This window comes from Ammospiza nelsoni, chromosome W (genome assembly GCF_027579445.1).
Source record: "Ammospiza nelsoni isolate bAmmNel1 chromosome W, bAmmNel1.pri, whole genome shotgun sequence".
NCBI lineage: Eukaryota > Metazoa > Chordata > Aves > Passeriformes > Passerellidae > Ammospiza > Ammospiza nelsoni.
Window position 1 is genome coordinate 19,745,974 of NC_080668.1, and position 19,552 is coordinate 19,765,525.

The window sequence follows — 19,552 nt, forward strand, 5'->3', positions numbered from 1 at the left end:
GGTTCATCAAGGCCGTGTGGTTATGGAGTTCCATCATGGCTATGAGGTCATGGGGGTACATGGAGGTCATGGGGTTATGCAGTTCCATCAAGGTCATGGGGTCATGGGGTTCCATTAAGATCATGTGGTCAAGGGGGGTCACCAGGGCCATGCGGGGCCACCATGGTCATGATGGTCACCACATGGCCACGGGGGCCAACTGGGGTCACGTGAGCCACCTCTGACTCCCTGACCCCATGAGCAGGTAGGTGATGGTGCTGGGAGGGCTCCAACCCCACCCAACCCAAACACCCCATGGTCCCACCACCCATCTCATGGGCCCACTGCTGACCCCATGGTCCCACCACCACCCCATGGTCCCACCACCCATCCCATGGTCCCATCACTGAGCACAAAACCCACCCAACCCAACTCAACCCAACTCAACCCAACCCAACCCAACCAACCCAACTCAACCCAACCCAACCCAACCCAACCCAACCAACCCAACCCAACTCAACCCAACCCAACCCAACCAACCCAACTCAACCCAACTCAACCCAACCAACCCAACCCAACCCAATCAACCATGGTCCCACCACCCATCCCATGACCCATCATCCATCCCATGGTCCCACCACCACCCCATGACCCACCAGCACCCCATGGTCCCACCACCACCCCATGACCCATCATCCATCCCATGGTCCCACCACCCATCCCATGGTCCCACCACTGATCCCATGGTCCCACCACTGATCCCATGGTCCCACCACCATCTCATGACCACCCTGGTGCCCAGGTGATGCTCTGGGAGGGCTCCAACCCAATGAACCCACCCCATGGTCCCACCACCCACCCCATGACCCATCACCCACCCCATGGTCCCACCACCATCTCGTGGTCCCACCTCACGCCCAGGTGATGCGCTGCGAGGGCTCCATGGCCACCACCAGCTTCAGGGGTGCCACGCAGATCTACACCCATGTCACCGAGGACATCGGCACCTAGGGGCCTGTGGTGGTGGCATCTGGAGGGACGTGGGGGTGGTGGCCACCACGGTGTTGTGGAGATGGGGACATCAGGGGACACCTGGGAACACATGGTGGCATCTGGAAGGACGTGGGGATGGTGGCCACCATGATCTTGTGGAGATGGGGACACGAGGGGACACGTGGTGGTGGCTGCTGGGACGTGGGGATGGTGGCCACCATGCTCTTGTGGAGATGGGAACATCAGGAGACACCTGGGGACATCTGGAGGGACGTGGGCATGGTGGCCACCACGTCACCATGGAGATGGGGACATCAGGGGACATCAGGGGACACATGGTGGCATCTGGAGGGACGTGGGGACGGTGGCCACCATGTTGTTGTGGAGATGGGGACATTCTGGGGACACCTTGGGGACGTTGCTGCCGCCACCGTGGCCTCGTGCAGCTGCAGGGACCGGGGGACGTCCCCTGGGCTCGGTCACCCGAGGGACGCGGGGACATCGGGGAGCGGACACAGCCGGACCTGGGGCCACCCTCACCCCCTGTCCCCACGGCCACCACTGACCCGGTGTCCCCAAGGCCACCCTCACCCCCTGTCCCCACGGCCACCAGTGACTCAGTGTCCCCAGAGACACTGTCACCTTGATGTCCCCTCCTGGTGCCACCATGGCCACAATGTCCCCAAGGCCACCATTCACTCAGTGTCCCCTCCTGGTGCCACCATCGTCCTGATGTCCCCAAGACCACCATCACTGACCCAATGTCCCCACAGTCACTGTCACCCCGATGTCACTCTTGGCTTTGTGTCCCTTCTGGTGCCACCAATGACCCGATGTCCCCAAGGCCACCATTGTCACCTCAGTGTCACCGCTGCCCTCGTGTCCTCTTCAGGTGCCACCATCGCCTCAGTGTCCCCAAGGCCACCATCACCCCGATGTCCCCAAGGCCATGATGGCCCCAATGTCCCCTCCCGGTGCCACCGCTGTCCCCGTGTGCCCTCCCCCAGTGACCAAAATCCCATTTTTTCATCCATTTTTATTCATTGCCTTTGCTGGGGACATTTGGGGACATTTGGGGACATTTTGGGGCCATTTGGGGCCTTTTGGGGACTTTTGGGGACATTTTGGGGACATTTTGGGGCCATTCTGGGGCCATTTGGGGCCATTTGGGGACATTTTGGGGCCATTTGGGGACATTTGGGGACAGTTCGGGGCCATTTTGGGGACATTTGGGGTCATTTGGGGACATTTTGGGGCCATTTGGGGACATCTCAGGCTCCTGTGGAGAGAGGGGTGGGTCAGGGGTGGCACTGTCCCCTCAGTGTCCCCTCAGTGTCCCCTTGGTGTCCCCAAAGTGTTCCCAATGTTTCCAATTACCCCAAATGTCCCCAAATCCTCCCCAGTGTCCCCAAATGTCCCCAATCCCTTCAGTGTCCCCAAATGTCCCCAAAATGTCTTAAAGTGTCCCCAATCCCCCAAATGTCCCAAATGTCCCCAATCCCTTCAGTGTCCCCAAATTTCCCCAAATGTCCTCAAACCCCTTTTATGTCCCCAAGCCCCTCAATGTCCCCAAATGTCCCCAATGTCCCCAACCCCCAAATTACCCCAATTGTCCCCAAAGTGCCCCAAAAGTGTCCCCAATGTCCCCAAGTATCCTCAACCCCAAATCCTCCCAATGTCCCCAAAGTGTCCCCAAATCCCCCCTGATGTCTCCAAATGTCCCCAACCCCCAATGCTCTCCAAATGTCCCCAAATGTCCCCAAAATGTCCCAAAGTGTCCCCAAATGTCCCAAAGTGTCCCCAAAGCTTCCAACGACCCCAATGTCCCCAAATCCCCTCCAGTGTCCCCAACCCCAAATGTCCCCAAATGTCCCCAACTCCTTCAATGTCCCCAAGCCCCCAAGGTGCCTGATGTCCCCAAATGTCCCCAGAGGGTCCCCAAAGGTCCCCAATGTCACCAAATCCCTCAAATTCCCCCAAATGTCCCCAGACGTCCCCAGATGTCCCCAAATGTCCCCAATGTCCCCAAATCTCCCCAGATGTCCCCAAATGTCCCCAAATGTCCCCAGGTCCCACCTGGCCTTGTTGCGGCACTTGCACTGCCCACCTGAGGGGACACAGAGGGGACACAGGGGACAATGACACAGGGGACAGGGACACAGGGGACAGGGACACAGGGGACAGGGGACAGTGACACAGGGGACAGGGACACAGGGGACAGGGGACAGTGACACAGGGGACACAGGGAGGTGACAGAGACAGGTGACACAGGGGACACACGGGTGACACAGGTGACACAGGGAGGTGGCACAGAGGGGACACAGGTGAAAATGATACAGGGAGGTGACACAGGTGACACACAGGTGTCACTGAAGAGCACGGCGATCCCCAGCACGCTCAGCACACACAGGTGACAATGACACAGGTGACAGTGACACACAGGTGACACACAGGTGACAATGTCACTGAGCAGCACAGCAATCTCCAGCACACACAGGTGACACATGACACAGATGACAATGACAATGACACACAGGTGACAATGACAGTGACACAGGTGACACAGGTGTCACTGAAGAGCACGGCGATCCCCAGCATGCTCAGCACACAGGTGACAGTGACACAGGTGACAATGACAGTGACAGTGACACAGGTGACACTCAGGTGACACAGGTGACACAGGTGACAATGTCACTCACTGAGCAGCACGGTGATCCTCAGCGCACACAGGTGACAGTGACACACAGGTGACAATGACAATGACACACAGGTGACACAGGTGACAATGACAGTGACACACAGGTGACAATGACAATGACACACAGGTGACACAGGTGTCACTCACTGCAGACCGCGGTGATCTCCAGCACACACAGGTGACACAGGTGACACAGGTGACAAAGGTGACAAAGGTGACTCAGGTGACACCGGTGACTCAGGTGACACAGGTGACAATGACAATGACACACAGGTGACACACAGGTGACACAGGTGACACTGACAGAGGTGACACAGGTGACACAGGTGACAATGACAGTGACACACAGGTGACAATGACACAGGTGACACAGGTGACAGTGACAATGACAGAGGTGACAGTGACAGTGACACTCAGGTGACAATGACAATGTCACTCACTGAAGAGCACAGTGATCCCCAGCACGCTCAGCACGCACAGGTGACACAGGTGACAATGACAGTGACACAGGTGACACAGGTGACAGTGACACAGGTGACAATGACACAGGTGACACAGGTGACAATGACAATGTCACTCACTGAACAGGACAGCGATCCCCAGCATGCTCAGCACACACAGGTGACACACAGGTGACAGTGACACACAGGTGACAGTGACACACAGGTGACAATGACAATGACACACAGGTGTCACTCACTGAACAGGACAGCGATCCCCAGCACACAGAGGTGACAGTGACACACAGGTGACACAGGTGACACACAGGTGGCACAGGGAGGTGACAATGACAATGACAATGTCACTCACTGAACAGGACTGCGATCCCCAGCATGCTCAGCACACACAGGTGACAGTGACACACAGGTGACAATGACACAGGTGACAATGACACACAAGCGACAGGTGACAATGACACAGGTGACAATGACACACAGGTGACACAGGTGACAATGACACAGGTGAGAGTGAAACACAGGTGACACAGGTGACAATGACACACAGGTGACACACAGGTGACAATGACAATGACAATGTCACTCACTGAACAGCACAGTGATCCCCAGCACGCTCAGCACACACAGGTGACACAGGTGACAATGACAGTGACACTCAGGTGACAGTGACACACAGGTGACACAGGTGACAATGACAGTGACACTCAGGTGTCACTCACTGAACAGGACAGCGATCCCCAGCACGCTCAGCACCGCGGCCACCACGAGGCCACTGACGCGCAGGTGACACCAGTCTGGGAACACACAGGGACACCTTGGGGACACCTGGGGACACCTTGGGGCACTTTGGGACACCTGGGGACACTTTGGGGGACATTTAGGGGACTATTTGGAGACACTTTAGGACGTTTTGGGGACATTTGGGGACATTTGGGGACAGCTGGGGACACCTGTGACACACCTGGAGACAACTTGGGGTCACCTGGGGACACCTTGGGGACACTTCGGGGACACCTTAGGGACATCCTGGGGCCATTTGGGGCCATTTGGGGCCATTTTGGGGCCCTCCCAGTTTGTCCCAGTTTGTCACTCACCGTACTGGAACGGACTGGAGGCACCTGGGGGGGAGGGGAGGGGTCAGAAACCAGTACGGACCAGTATGGACCAGTATGGACCAGTATAAACCAGTATGGACCAGTATGGAGCAGTATGGACCAGTATGGACCAGTATAAACCAGTATGGACCAGTATAAACAGTATGGACCAGTACGGACCAGTATAAACCAGTATGGACCAGTATGGACCAGTATAAACCAGTATGGAGCAGTATGGACCAGTATGGACCAGTATAAACCAGTATGGACCAGTACGGAGCAGTACGGACCAGTATAAACCAGTATAAACCAGTATGGACCAGTATAAACCAGTACGGACCCTCCCTCCCAGTATAAACCAGTATCCCCAGTTTGTCCCAGTCCCTCCCAGTATGACCCAGTTCCCCCCAGTTCCCTCCCAGTATAAACCAGTCCCTCCCAGTTTGTCCCAGTTCATCCCAATCCATCCCAGTTCCCTCCCAGTATAACCCAAATCCCTCCCAGTTTGTCCCAGACCCCTCCCATTATAAACCAGTCCATCCCAATTCCCTCCCAGTATCTCCCAGGTCCTTCCCAGTATAACCCAGTCCCTCCCAGTTAATCCCAGTTTATCCCAGTAACCCCAAAACCATCCCAGCTCAGACCAGTTTGTCCCAGTTCCTTCCAGTAACCCCCAAATTCCCTCCCAGTGCCCTCCCAGTATAAACCAGTACCCCCCAGTCCCTCCCAGTCCATCCCAGTTCCTCCCAGTTCAATCCCAGTTCCATCCCAGTCCCTCCCAGTTTCCCCGTCTCCCCCAGTCCCTCCCAGTTCCCTCCCAGTATAAACCAGTATCTCCCAGTCCCTCCCAATCCTCCCTCAGTTCCCTCCCAGTCCTTCCCAGTTCCCTCCCAGTTCATCCCAGTTCCCTCCCAGTCTGTCCCAGTTTGTCCCAGTTTGTCCCAGTATCACCAGTGCCCGCAGCCGCTCTCGCTCCATTCTGTGACCTTTGAGGGAACTTGGACAGACTGGGATGGACTGGGAGGGACTGGGATGGAATTGGGAGGGACTGGGATGGTTTTGGGGTTACTGGGATAAACTGGGATGGACTGGGAGGGACTGGGAGGGAACTGGGACAGACTGGCGGATACTGGTTTATATTGGGAGGGACTGGGAAGGAATTGAGGGATACTGGGAGGAGGGAATGGGACAGAATGGGACAAACTGGGGGATACTGGGAGGGAACTGGGGGGAACTGGGAGGGACTGGGACTGACTGGGTTATACTGGGAGGGTATTGGGACAAACTGGGAGGGGACTGGTTTATACTGGGAGGGCACTGGGAGGGACTGGGTCATAGTGGGAGGGAACTGGGATGGACTGGGAGGGAACTGGGATGGTTTTGGGGTTACTGGGACAAACTGGGAGGGAACTGGGAGGGAACTGGGGCAACTGGGGGAGAATTGGGACGGACTGGGATATACTGGGAGGGGACTGGGATAAACTGGGATAAACTGGGAGGGGATTGGGATGGACTGGGAGGGAACTGGGACGGACTGGAGGGATACTGGGAGGGACTGGGACAGACTGGGAGGGGATTGAGGGATACTGGGAGGAGGGAATGGGACAGACTGGGACAAACTGGGAGGGACTGGGAGGGACTGGTTTATACTGGGAGGGACTGGGATGGAATTGAGGGATACTGGGAGGAGGGAATGGGACAGACTGGGAAAAACTGGGGGATACTGGGAGGGAACTGGGACAAACTGGGAAGGACTGGGGGGGAACCGGGAAGGGTCTGGGAAAAACTGGGAGGGGACTGGGAGGGACTGGGAGGGAACTGGGTTATACTGGGAGGGACTGGGTTATACTGGGAGGGGACTGGGGCCAGGTGAGTCACTGGGATTCCTGAGCAGGGTGGGACTGGAACAAACTGGGACAAACTGGGGGGGACTGGGATAGACTGGGAGTTACTGGGATGGACTGGGAGGGACTGGGAGTTAATGGGAAGTTACTGGGAGGTTACTGGGGAGTTACTGGGATGAACTGGGATGAACTGGGGCCCCACTCACCTTCCCAGAGCAGCCCCTGGAACTGGAAATGATGGGGGGAAACTGGGAGGGGCGGGGCCAATGGAGGGGGCGGGGCCAAGGAAAGAAAGGGCGTGGCCAAGGAAAGAAGGGGCGTGGTAATAGAAGGGGCGGGGGTAGAGCTGAGGAGGGGCAGGGGAGGGACTGGGACAAACTGGGGCATACTGGGATGGACTGGGAGGGACTGGGATGGACTGGGAGTGATACTGGGATGTACTGGTCTGTACTGGGATGGACTGGGAGATACTGGGAGGCACCGGGACAAACTGGGATGTACTGGGAGCGATACTGGGACTGAGAGGATGGACTGAGAGGCACTGGAGGGTTAAAGGGGCTGTTCCCGCCTCCACCGCCTGCCATTGGCTGACACTCCCGCCCGTCACTTGCTGAGACCAATCAGCGCCCGGGAACACGACCTTGGGGCGGGGCCTGGAGGCGGTGCCATTTTAGAAACTTTTAGCCTTCAACTCCCATCATGCACCGCAACCCTATAGACGCCTAATGGAGCCAGGCCTACTGCTCCTGTCATGCCCCGCGGCCCAATAGATCCTAATGGAGCCGGGCCTTCAACTCCCAGCATGCCCCGCGGCCCAATGGACCCTAATGAAGCCGGGCCTTTAACTCCCGTCATGCACCATAGCCCCACAGACGCCTAATGGAGCCGGGCTTTCAACTCCCATCATGCCCCGCGGCTCAATAGACCCTAATGGAGCCGGGCCTACAGCTCCCGTCATGCCCCGCGCTCCCCACAGCTCCCGTTATCGCCTTCCCGTGCCCCATTGGCGCCCCCAGACCCTGCGGGACCCCCGGCTGCCCCCCAGAGCTCATCGGGACCCCCAAACTCCTCCTGGGACCCCCAAACACCCCAGGGCACGCAGAGACCTCCGAGCGCCGCTTTCGGGCCTACATCTCCCGTCATCCCCCGCGGCCACAGAGCCCCCTCATGGCCGAGTTCGGGCCCTGCCACTCCCGTTCACGTCCCGCGCCCCAAGGAGACCCCTCAGAGCCCTCTCAGATGACCCCCAAGGGCGCCCCGAGCCAACAGGGTTCCCCCAGAGGCCCTCCCGGACCCCCAAACGCTTCTCACAGCCACTTCTGGGACTACAGCTCCCATCGTGCCCCGCGGCCCTTTTAAGCACCATTAAAGCAGCGCCTCTATCCCCCATGATGCCCCGTGGCCTGATTAAAACAAAGCCTTCATCTCCTGTGATGCACCGGGGCTCTAATAAAGCAGCGTCTACAACTCCCATCATCCCCTGGGCCCCATAGATCCCTATTATATCAGTGCATACATCTCCCATCATCCCCCCCGCTCCATAGAGCCCCATTATACACGGGCCTCCATAGAGCTCTATTATACCCGTGCCTACATCTCCCATCATCCCCCGTGCTCCATAGAGCCCCGTTATACACAGGCCTCCAACTCCCATCATGCCCCGTGCTCCATAGAGCTCATTATACCCGCACTTCCAACTCCCATCATCCCCTGCGCCGCATAGATCCCTATTATATCCGTGCAAACAACTCCCATCATCCCCTGAGCCCTATAGAGCTCTATCATACCCGCGCATACAACTCCCATCATCCCTCACGCCCTACAGATCCCTATTATACCCGCGCCTACATCTCCCATCATCCCCCGCCCCCCGTTGAGCCCCATTATACCCGCGCCCACATCTCCATTATATCCGCGCCTCCAACTCCCATCATGCCCCGCGCCCCATAGATCCTCATTATATCCGCGCCTCCAACTCCCATCACACCCCGCGCCCCACAGATCGCCGTTAATTCCCTCCCACACCCCAAAAACCCCCCAAAACAACGAAAAAAACCCAAATTTCTTTGACCACCAACACTCAGACACCTCCGAGCTCCCAAATCCTTTAATATTCGCAATTTCCCCCTGTTTAACCCCTGCCTCCCATCGAGTTCAGCTCAGCGCGTGTGACTGAGCTCCATCTCCTCCACCGGGGGTTTTTGGGGGGATTTGGGGTTTTTTGGGGGGGTTTTTGGGGTCCCTCAGAGCAGGGCCCGGCCCCGCTGGGTGGGCAGGACCCCGAATCTTCGTTTCAGGGCCAGGCGGAGCCGCGAGAATTTAATTTGTCATCGGGGGAGAAGCGGGCGGGGTGGGCCGAGCGTGTGGGAAGCCCGGCCGGGGACACTTTCTGAGGGGAAAATTACACAGAATCCTAAAAAATCCCACAAAATCCCACAAATTATCCCAAATCCCCCCTCGGGACAAGCAAACTCCCCCAAAATCCCCCCAAAATCCTTAAAATTCCCCCCCCCCCAAATTCCTCTCCTCAGGACACCCGAAATTTCCCGCCAAATTCCCCCCTCAGGACACCCCAAAATTCCTCCAAAATCCCAAAACTGCCACCTCAGGACACTCAAAATCCCACAAATTCCCCCCAAAATGCCCCAAATTCCCCCTCAGGATCCCCAAAATGCCCCAAATTCCCCCCAAATGCCCCAAATTCTCCGCAAAAATCCTCCAAATTCCCCCAAAATCGCCCAGATTCCCCCATCAGAGTTCCCCCCCCCAATCCCCCTAATTCCCCCCTCAAATTCTCCCCAAAATCTCTCAAACTGCCCCTCAGGACACCCAAAATCCCCCAGATTCCCCCAAAATCCCCAAATTTCCCCTCAGGACACCCCAAAATCTCCCAAAATGTCCCAAATTTCCCCCAAATGCCCCAATTTCCCCAAAATCTCCCAAATTTCCCCCTCAGGATCCCCCAAATTTCCCCAAAATCCACAAATTCCCCCTCAGGACACCTAAAATGCCCCAAATTCCCCCCAAATCCTCCAAATTTCCCCAATTATCCCCTCAGGACTCCCAAATTCCCCCAAAATTCTCCAAAATAACCCAAATTCCCCCTCAGGACAACAGAAATCTCCCCAAATTCCTCTCAAATTCCCCAAATTTCCCCAAAATCCCTCAAATCCCCCCTCAGGAAACCCAAACTCCCCCAAAATCCCCAAATTCGCCCCTCAGGACACCCAAAATGCCCCAAATTTTCCAAATTTCCCCAAATCCCTCAAAATCCCCCAAATCCTCTAAATTCCCTCAAATTCCCCCTCAGGACATCAAAAATCCTCAAATATTCCGCAGATTCTCCCCCAAATTCCTCCAAAAATCCCCCAAATTCCCCCTCAGGACACCCAAAATCCACAAATCTCCCAAAATTCCTCAAATTCCCCCCTCAGGACATCAAAAATCCATCAAATTTCCACCAAATCCCCAAATTCCTCCAAAATCCCCCAAATTTCCCCTCAGGACACCCAAAATCCACAAAAATCTCCCCAAAATTCCCCAAATTCCCCCCTCAGGACACCTAAAATCACTCAAATTCCCCCAAAATCTCCCAAATTCCCCCCTCAGGACACCCAAAATGCCCCAAAATCCACAAACTCCCCAAAATCCCCCAAATTCCCCCCAAAATCCCCAAATTCCCCCTTAAGACACCCAAATTCCCATAAATTCCCCCCAAAATCCCTCAATTTCCCCCTCAGGACACCCCAAATTCCCCCCTCAGGAAACCAAAAACTCCCCAGATTTCCCCCAAACTGCCTCAAAAATCCACGCTCAGGACACCCAAAATGTCTCAATTTCCCCCAAAATCCCCAAATTCCCCCCTCTGGACACCCAAAATCCCCCAAATTCCTCCCAAACCTCCACAAATTCCCTCAAAATCCTCGAAATTTCTCCCCAGATCCCCCAAATCCCTCAAAATTCCCCCAAATTCCCCCCTCAGGACACCCAAATTCCCCCAAAATTCCCCCTCAGGAAACCCAAAATCCTCAAAATTCCCCAAAATAACCCAAATTCCCCCATCAGGACAACAAAAATCCCCCAAATTCCTCTCAAATCCCCCAAAATCCCCTCTCAGAACCCCCAAATTCTCCCAAATCCCCCCCCCAGGACACCTAAAATCCCTCAAAATCCCCAAATTCCCCCCAAACTCCCCCTCAGAACATCCAAAATCGCCCAAATTCTCCCTCAGAACACCCAAACTCCCCCAAAATGCCCCAAATTTCCCCCTCAGGATGCCCAAATTCCCCCCAAAATCCCCCAAATTCCCATAAATAAACTCCACCAAATTTCCCTAAAATTCCCTCAATTTCCCCAAAATTTCCCAAATTCCCTCCTCAGGACAACCTGAATCCCACTAAAAAACCCCTTAGGAGACCCAAATTCCCTCAAATTCCCCCCAAAATTCCCCCTCAGGATGCCCCAAATCCCCCAAGTTCTCCCAAAATGCCCCAAATTCTTCCCCAAATTCCCCCCTCAAGACATCCAAACTCCCCCAAAATCCCCCTCAGGACACCCAAAGTCCCTCAAATTCCCCCAAAACCCTCCCAAATTCCCTCAAATTCCCCAAAATCCCCTGAATTATCCCTCAGGACACCCCAAATCCCCCCCAAAATCCTCCAGATTTCCTCCTCAGGACACCCAAATTCCCGTTAATTCCCCCCAAATTCCCCCAAAATTCCCCTCTCAGGAAACCCAAACTTCCCCAAAATGCCTCAAACTCCCCCAAATCCCCCCTCAGGATACCCCAAATCCCCCAAATTCTCCAAAATCCCCCAAATTCCCCCCTTGGGACACCCAAAATCCCCCAAATTCCCATTTTTGACCCCAAACTTCCCACCTGAGCACCCAAATTCCCATTTTTAGTCCCAAACTTTCCCTTCCTTGACACAAATTCTCCTTTGTCAATCCCCAATTTGCCTTTTTGGCCCCAAATTCCCCTTCTTTGGTCCAATTTTTCCCTTTTTTAGACTAAAATTCCCCTTTTTTAGATCCAGACTTCTCACCTGAGCACCCAAATTCCCCTTTTAGACCCAAATTCTCCTTTTTGAGCCCAAATTTTCCCTTTTTTTCAGCCCAAATTTCCCTTTTGGAGCCCAATCTTCCCACCTGAGCACCCAAATTCCCCTTTTAGACCCAAATTCTCCTTTTTTGGTACAAATTTCCCTTTTTTGGACCCAAATTCTCCCATTTTCAGCCCAAATTCTCCATTCTTGGCCTCAAATTCTCCATTTTTTGAACCCAAATTTCCCTTTTTAGTCCCAAATTTCCCCCTTTTGGACCCAAATTTCCCCCCCTGTTTTTTTTGTTACAAATTTCTCATTTTTGGACCCAAAACACTTGATTCCAGTTGGTGGGAGAACCTGGAGATTTTCAAAAAGGATGTATGGGGAAGAGTAGTTTTCCTCACTGTGTATACTTGGAGGATTGCTCTTTTTACTGTGCTTATTTATCTGTTTCACTAAAACAGCATTTGCCGTGCAGACCAACCGAAAGAAACCAAGGAAAGTGACAAAGTTAAGTAATCGTGATTACCAAAGTGCACAAGAAATTTACAGTCAATTCAAGAAATTAAATAGGAAACCCATGAATCAAAAAATTGTGAGTTTATGCGAGCTTAAAATTTAAGCTCGATCAAAGAGAAAGAGGGGCGACTGTTATGAACAAAAATTCTGTTGATTTTTTCTGTGAGAAAAATGTTACCACTGTTGCTGCTGGGGTTCTGCCTGTGTTATGGTAGTTACGGGTCGCTGTTGTTAATGGTTGTTTTTGTATCAGTGAAAGCCCTGGCTGGGGCGAGGTAATGGCCCCGCTCTGAGACAGTGAAGGGTGGGGACATCCCGAACAGCGAGGAGAAGAGACTTTGCAGGGGAGGGATGTGCAAAATACTCCAAGGACCAGCATGCTGTGTGGGACCCCCGCTCCGAATGCGCTGAGAAAACCCCAAAAACAACGAGCCAGCTCAGAGTTGAGAGACTGGAGTGATGCCTGGATAAGAGGAGCGGAATGCTGGGCTTGCAGAGATGCTGAAAACCTTCGTTGTTCCTCACCCTGCGTTCGAGAGCCCCCGGGCCGGGTCTGGGAGGAAGTGAGACTGAGACCAATCCAACATCGGAGGGTGTTGATGCCCTAAAGGCTCCCACGAGGACCGGACCCCCAGCTCTGCCCCTGGTGGACAAAGCTGCGCATGTCGTCCTCCTCCTCTGAGTCGCCCTGGGAGAGACGACGGGGACTGCAGCCCCGCCGAGCTGCCCAATCCTGAGCTGATCACTTTTAATAAAGGCATTAAAAGGAGAAGTAGTCTCCTGGCCCTGTTTGTTTCATGCTGTGTGGGACCCTTGCTCCGAATGCACTGAGAAAACCCCAAAAGCAATGAGCCAGCTAAGAGTTGAGAGATTGGAGTGATGTCTGGACGTGAGGAGCGGAGTGCTTGATAGTGGAACCCTGGAAAAGTTCAAGATAGAATCTAAAATGTTAGGCTTTGTGCTTTATCAGACCAACTGCACCTGCGTAAGCAGTATGATAAATTGTATAATTGTTAGATGTGATGATTGTTTAGTAATTAAATGTAATTATTATATAACCATAAGAAGAATAGTGAGAAACTATGTTGGAAATTCAGAGAGGGGCTAAATTTATGTATACAATAGAACAATATAAGTTTAATAATTAACATGAAAGTTATGTAACAATAGAGTATAAAACATGATCATTTCGGATGTATGGTCGGAGTCAGATTTGGGTTGAATATACCCCGATTCCCAGAGCTCTTAATAAAAAGCACTGCATATAATCCCCGTGATTACATGTTTTTGAACGCTAACATGCTGAGCCTGCAGAGATGCTGAAAACCTTCGTGATTCCTCACCCTGCGTTCGAGAGCCCCTGGGCCGGGTCTGGGAGGAAGTGAGACTGAGACCAATCCAACATTGGAGGGTGTTGATGCCCTAAAGGCTCCCACGAGGACCGGACCCCCAGCTCTGCCCCTGGTGGACAAAGCTGTGCATGTCGTCCTCCTCCTCTGAGTCGCCCTGGGAGAGACGACGGGGACTGCAGCCCCGCCGAGCTGCCCAATCCTGAGCTGATCACTTTTAATAAAGGTATTAAAAAGGAGAAGAATCTCCTGGCCCTGTTTATTTCTGTTTCCATGACAGAATGGCCCTTTTTACCCGGTGTGAGAAGAACATTATAAAAAAAGATTAAAAAAGGCCTGCAAATATTACTAGTTACTATAAAGAGGAAGAAATAAATAGTCAATTGAGCCTAATTAATTAATTAATTAAGGGAATTGTGTTACTTGGAACCAATGACCAATAACTTTTTGGTGGCTAAAAATGTATAGGTTTTTTAAGAACAGCATAAAAATTAGTTAATAAAACTCCACAATAAGATTTTTATAAATAAGAATAATACAATTATAATTTTAATAATTTGTTGAAATTTATTTTAGAGAAAAATGAATATTAAAAAAAAAATTTTTTTCGTCTGTCTCAGGTGGGCGATGTCAGATATGGTGAGGCTGGGGGTGAGGAGCAGCTTGTCGAAACAGGCTCAGCCTGCAAGGGGCTCATTCTTCTCTGTGTCCAGACCTCCTGAGGAGACATTTGGCATCAAGATCACTTGGGGAATGCTTCTGTCGCCTCTTCTCTGAGCTGATAAATAAAAAAACCCTAAAAATTATGTGCACTTTGCAATCTCCCTCTGAAGAGAACTCCAAACTGACTCCAAACACTGCACAAGCCCTGGAGACTCAAAGTCAATGGAAGAGAGACAAAGAGCCCCTGAGAGCTTTCTGTATTTTAATCAAACCCATGGTGGATTTGGGGCTGAGTCCAGGACCCTCAGGAACTGAGAGAAGGCTGAAGAAGCTGCTCAAGGGGTCAGCAGCAAAACTCCAAGTGCCTTGGAGCATGGCTGGGCCCCGCTGAGGGCAGGGAGTGCCAAAGGCTGCCCAGGGACTGGTGAGAGCAGATCCTTGAGGGCAGGATTGCAGGGAGCCCAAGGCTCTGAGCAGGGAACTGCAATGCTGAGCAAGGCCTGGCTTGGCTGCAGGAAGCAGAAAGGCCAAGCCCTGAGCCCAGCCTGGGACAGCAGGGCCTGTCCTTTATGGCTGCCTCGGGGCTCTTGGTGGGCCAGGGGGATGTGAGGGGCAGCAAGGACAAATGGCATCAACCTGCAGCCCCTGCCAGCCTCCCCAGGGGGGCTGAGGGAGATGCAAAGTGCAGCCCCTGCCAGGAAAGTTCCTCCTGTGGGGCCTCCAGAGGCGCTGCCTGAGCCCAGGGTACAAAGGCCTGGGTGCCTGTGGCCCTGCCAGCCCTGCCTAGCCCTAGGCCATGTGTCCTGCAGGCTGTGCTGCTCCTCTGCCCTGGCCAGCTGCACTCGCCCATCTCGCTGTCCCCCAGCATTTCTCACCCAGCATTTCTGTGCCCTCCCTGGGCTCCCTGCACCCAGCGCTGCTGGCTCCTGGCACACAGAGCCCGGCCATGGCCCAGCCTCATGCTGCCACACCTCCAGCACCAACATTCTGCCCTGCGAGGGACTTTGCTTTCTCCTCAGCTCCAGGCTGGACTTTCCAAGCTGCACTTGGGGGAGGTTTCCTGCAATTCCCATTACCAAGAAAAGCTCTGGCTCCTGCTGGTCACAAACAGAGAAGGGCTGGTGGGACATGTGGTGGTCAGAGGCTGTGTGGGGCAAAGAACCATGAATTTTTTTATTTTTTAAATATTCCAGGAAAGAAGGAGGGGCAACAACAAAACGTCTACAACTGGCTGGATGGCCAGGCTCAGAGAGTGGTGGTGAATGCTGCTGCATCCAGCTGGCAGCCAGTCACCAGTGACTGCCCTCAGGAGCCTGTGCTGGGGCCAGTTGTGTTCAATATTTTTACGACAACTGGATGAGGGTGTTGAGTCTTTCATTAGTAAATCTGTAGAAAACACTAAGTTTGGAGCGTGTGTCCATCTGCTGGAAGGCAGGAGGACTCTTGTAGAGTGACCTGGAACAGCTGGATGGATGGGCAGAATCCAGTAAGATAAAGTTTAAAATTAAAGTCCAAGTGCTGGGTCTTAAACTTTGGCCACAACAACCCCTGTAGCGCTACAGGCTGGGGACAGAGTGGCTGGAGAGCAGCCAGGCAGAAAGGGACCTGCAGGTACTGATGGACAGCAGGCTGGACATGAGCCAGCAGTGTGCCCAGGTGGGCAAGAAGGCCAATGGCTCCTGGCCTGGATCAGGAATGGTGTGGCCAGGAGGAGCAGGGCAGGGATTCTTCCTCTGTGCTGGACACTGGTTGGGCAGCACCTCAAGTGCTCTTTGCAGTTCAGGGCCCTCCAATTTAGGAAGGACATGGAGGAGCTGGAGTGTGTCCAGAGAAGGGCAGCAAGGCTGGTGAGAGGTCTGGAACATAAGTCCTGTGAGGAGCAGCTGAGGGAGCCAGGGGAGACAAGGCAGTGTCAGGGCACAGGTTGGACTTGATGATCTCCAAGGTCTTTTCCAACCTTGCTGATTCTGGGATTCTCTGGAACCACCCTTGGAGCAGTTGCAGGATGAGCCCTGGGCCTCTTCTTCAGCAGCTCCAGCAGCCCAGGTCCCTCAGCTTCTCCTGCCAGCCCCAAAGCCCATCCTGTCAGTCCTGCAGAGCCTCTGCAGCTCCTCCTCACTGCCCAGAGCAGGGAGCCCCAGAGCCAGACACAGCAGCCCAGATGTGCCCCCCTGGCCTGGGGTGCCTCTGGCAAGGGAGCAGCACCAGGCACTGCAGGAGCCTGCAGACAATTCCTGCAGCACCTGTAGGATGATCCTGCTGCCCAAGGGATGTTCCCATGGTGCCAAGTCAGGAACTGCAATGGGGAGTGGGGCCAGAGAAGAAAGGGCAAACAGGGATGGGCAAGAGGAAGAAATGTGGAACAAGAAAGAGGAAATAAAGCCAAGATGAAGCCAAGGAGATGTTTGGGGCTGTTTGGGGGTGGCTGCCAGGCAGCCCTGGTTCTGAGCAACAGTGTCTGCAGTGGGACAGGAAACTCCCAGCTGATGGGAACAAACTTTCTGGCTGACTGCAGAGGCCAGGACAAAGCTGAGTGGTTTCCCTGGTGTCCCCCAGCCCTTGCTGGCCCCAGGGGCTGATGCCATTTGTGCTCCCTCAGGTTCATGTCCCCACACCAACAGCATGGGGGTGCTCCCCCTGCTGTGTGCAATGCAAACGGGGGCTATTGAGGCAGTGCTGCCGTGTCTGTGCCTGCAAGGATGGGGCACCTGTGTGAGCTGGGGGAGAGACCAGGGCTGCAGAGGGGGATGTTGTTGGCAGCTCCATGAGGATGCTCTGGGACGCTGACCTGGGCTGTCCAGCACACTGGGGATGTATCAGCCCCTGCTCTGCTGCTCCTTCCCATCTGCCCCAGGGCCCTTGCAGAGCCCCAGCCATGCTGTTTGCCCCCAGCCTGCCCACGGCCAGCCTGGGGCTTCTCACAGGGGTTTTCTGTGTTGAGCATTGGCCTGGGTGTGTTCTTGAGAGAGCCTGGGCAAGGAGCCTGGAGCCTCCAGGCCCTGGGCTGAGGCGTCAGCGCTGCCCCAGCAGTGCCCATGGCCTGTCCCTGCTGCAGCCCCGGCACTGCCATCCCCCAGGGCTGTGCCCGGCCCTGAGACCACTCAGGCCCTACAGCAACACCAGGGCCACCAGGGCAGTGGGGCAGGGCCATGGCAGCAGCACTGGCAACACCAAATACTGCTGCTGCTGGGCAGAGCTTCTGGGCCAGCACTGATCTGCCTCCAGCTCTGCACACAGACATTGCTGAACTGTGCAGAGAAGGCAACAAAAGGGGGATATCCAGGGAAAACTTTGCTGGACTGTGGCAGTGAGGAGCTATGTTCTTGATAGCTTCATATGAAAGAAATCCTTTTTTTCATTTAAAGGTATCAAGAGCACTGCTCCTCGTTGACACAGCTACAGGTCACAGTGGACATGTGGAGAAACAAAATATGGCAAAATTGATTGCTTTCATTTAGGGACAATATTAAAAAAGGTAAACTACCAAAAAAAAGCTCCAAAATGAAACCAATAAGAAGTATCAAAGACAACTTTTATTACAAATTATTTTCAGAAACTGTCCAGCAGTTTAATGTTTCTTACATTGTCTAGTCATCAGTCTCCACACTGCAGCCTTGAGCTCCTGGTTCCTCAGGATGTAGATGAGAGGGTTCAGGGCTGGAGGCACCACCGAGTACAGAACTGTCACTGCCACATCTAGGGATGGGGAGGACATGGAGGGGGGCTTCAGGGAGGCAAAAATGCCAGTGCTGACAAAGAGGGAGACCACGGCCAGGTGAGGGAGGCAGGTGGAAAAGGCTTTGTGCCGTCCCTGCTCAGAGGGGATCCTCAGCACAGCCCTGAAGATCTGCACATAGGAGAAAACAATGAACACAAAACAGCCAAATACCAAAAAGACAGTAACAGCAAGAAGACCAAGTTCCCTGAGGCAGGACTGTGAGCAGGAGAGCTTGAGGATATGTGGGATATCACAGAATAACTGGCCCAGGGCATTGCCTTGGCACAGGGGCAGGGAAAATGTATTGGCTGTGTGCAGCAGAGCATTGAGAAAGCCACTGGCCCAGGCAGCTGCTGCCATGTGGGCACAAGCTCTGCTGCCCAGGAGGGTCCCGTAGTGCAGGGGTTTGCAGATGGACACGTAGCGGTCGTAGCACATGATGGTCAGGAGGAAATACTCTGCTGACATGAAGAACAGAAAGAAAAAGAGCTGTGCAGCACATCCAGAGTGGGAGATATTCCTGGTGTCCCAGAGGGAATTGTGCATGGCTTTGGGGACAGTGGTGCAGATGGAGCCCAGGTCGCTGAGGGCTAGGTTGAGCAGGAAGAAGAACATGGGCGTGTGCAGGTGGTGGCCACAGGCTACAGCGCTGATGATGAGGCCGTTGCCCAGGAGGGCAGCCAGGGAGATGCCCAGCAAGAGGCAGAAGTGCAGGAGCTGCAGCTGCCGCGTGTCTGCCTGTGTCAGCAGGAGGAAGTACCTGATGGAGCTGCTGTTGGACATTTGCTGGGGCTGCACTTGGGGACCTGTTCATGGAGAAAGGACAGTGACAAGTCAGGAGAAGCTGCTTTGAGCCAAACCTGGGCCATTCCCTGTAGCCTGTCCCACTCGGACTCACCCACCCTTGTTCCTTCTCTGGGAAATCCTTCACCCAGGTCCCTGCCTGGGCTCCAGTTGTGCTGGCTGAGTGTGCCAGGAGCAGCCAGGCGTGTGCATGGGGGCTCTTGAGGAGCCATCTCTGCCCTGCTGCCCTGGGTTTGTGGCCATGTGGCAGAGGGACAAGGCTGGATATTCAGGATTTGTCAGGGGAATCACTCCTAATGTTGACAGGCTTGGTAGCATCTGCACTCCTACTTCTATAGGACATAGATGGCAGGAGCTGGTTTTAGGAATTGTTTTCCTACCCACACAT

The 19,552-nt window shown here is 54.1% G+C and overlaps 1 protein-coding gene across 1 annotated transcript; it reads right to left on the reverse strand.

Annotated features, from left to right (window-relative positions):
- Nucleotides 1-986: 986 nt before the first annotated feature.
- LOC132086154 (olfactory receptor 14A16-like) lies at nucleotides 987-19,179 on the reverse strand. Its single transcript, XM_059491621.1, has 5 exons — nucleotides 18,225-19,179; nucleotides 5,223-5,246; nucleotides 4,848-4,922; nucleotides 3,049-3,079; nucleotides 987-1,194 (listed from the first exon to the last, which is right to left on the reverse strand). Exons 1-5 carry the CDS (start codon nucleotides 19,141-19,143, stop codon nucleotides 987-989), a joined length of 1,257 nt encoding a protein of 418 aa, XP_059347604.1. The 5' UTR covers nucleotides 19,144-19,179.
- Nucleotides 19,180-19,552: the final 373 nt, after the last annotated feature.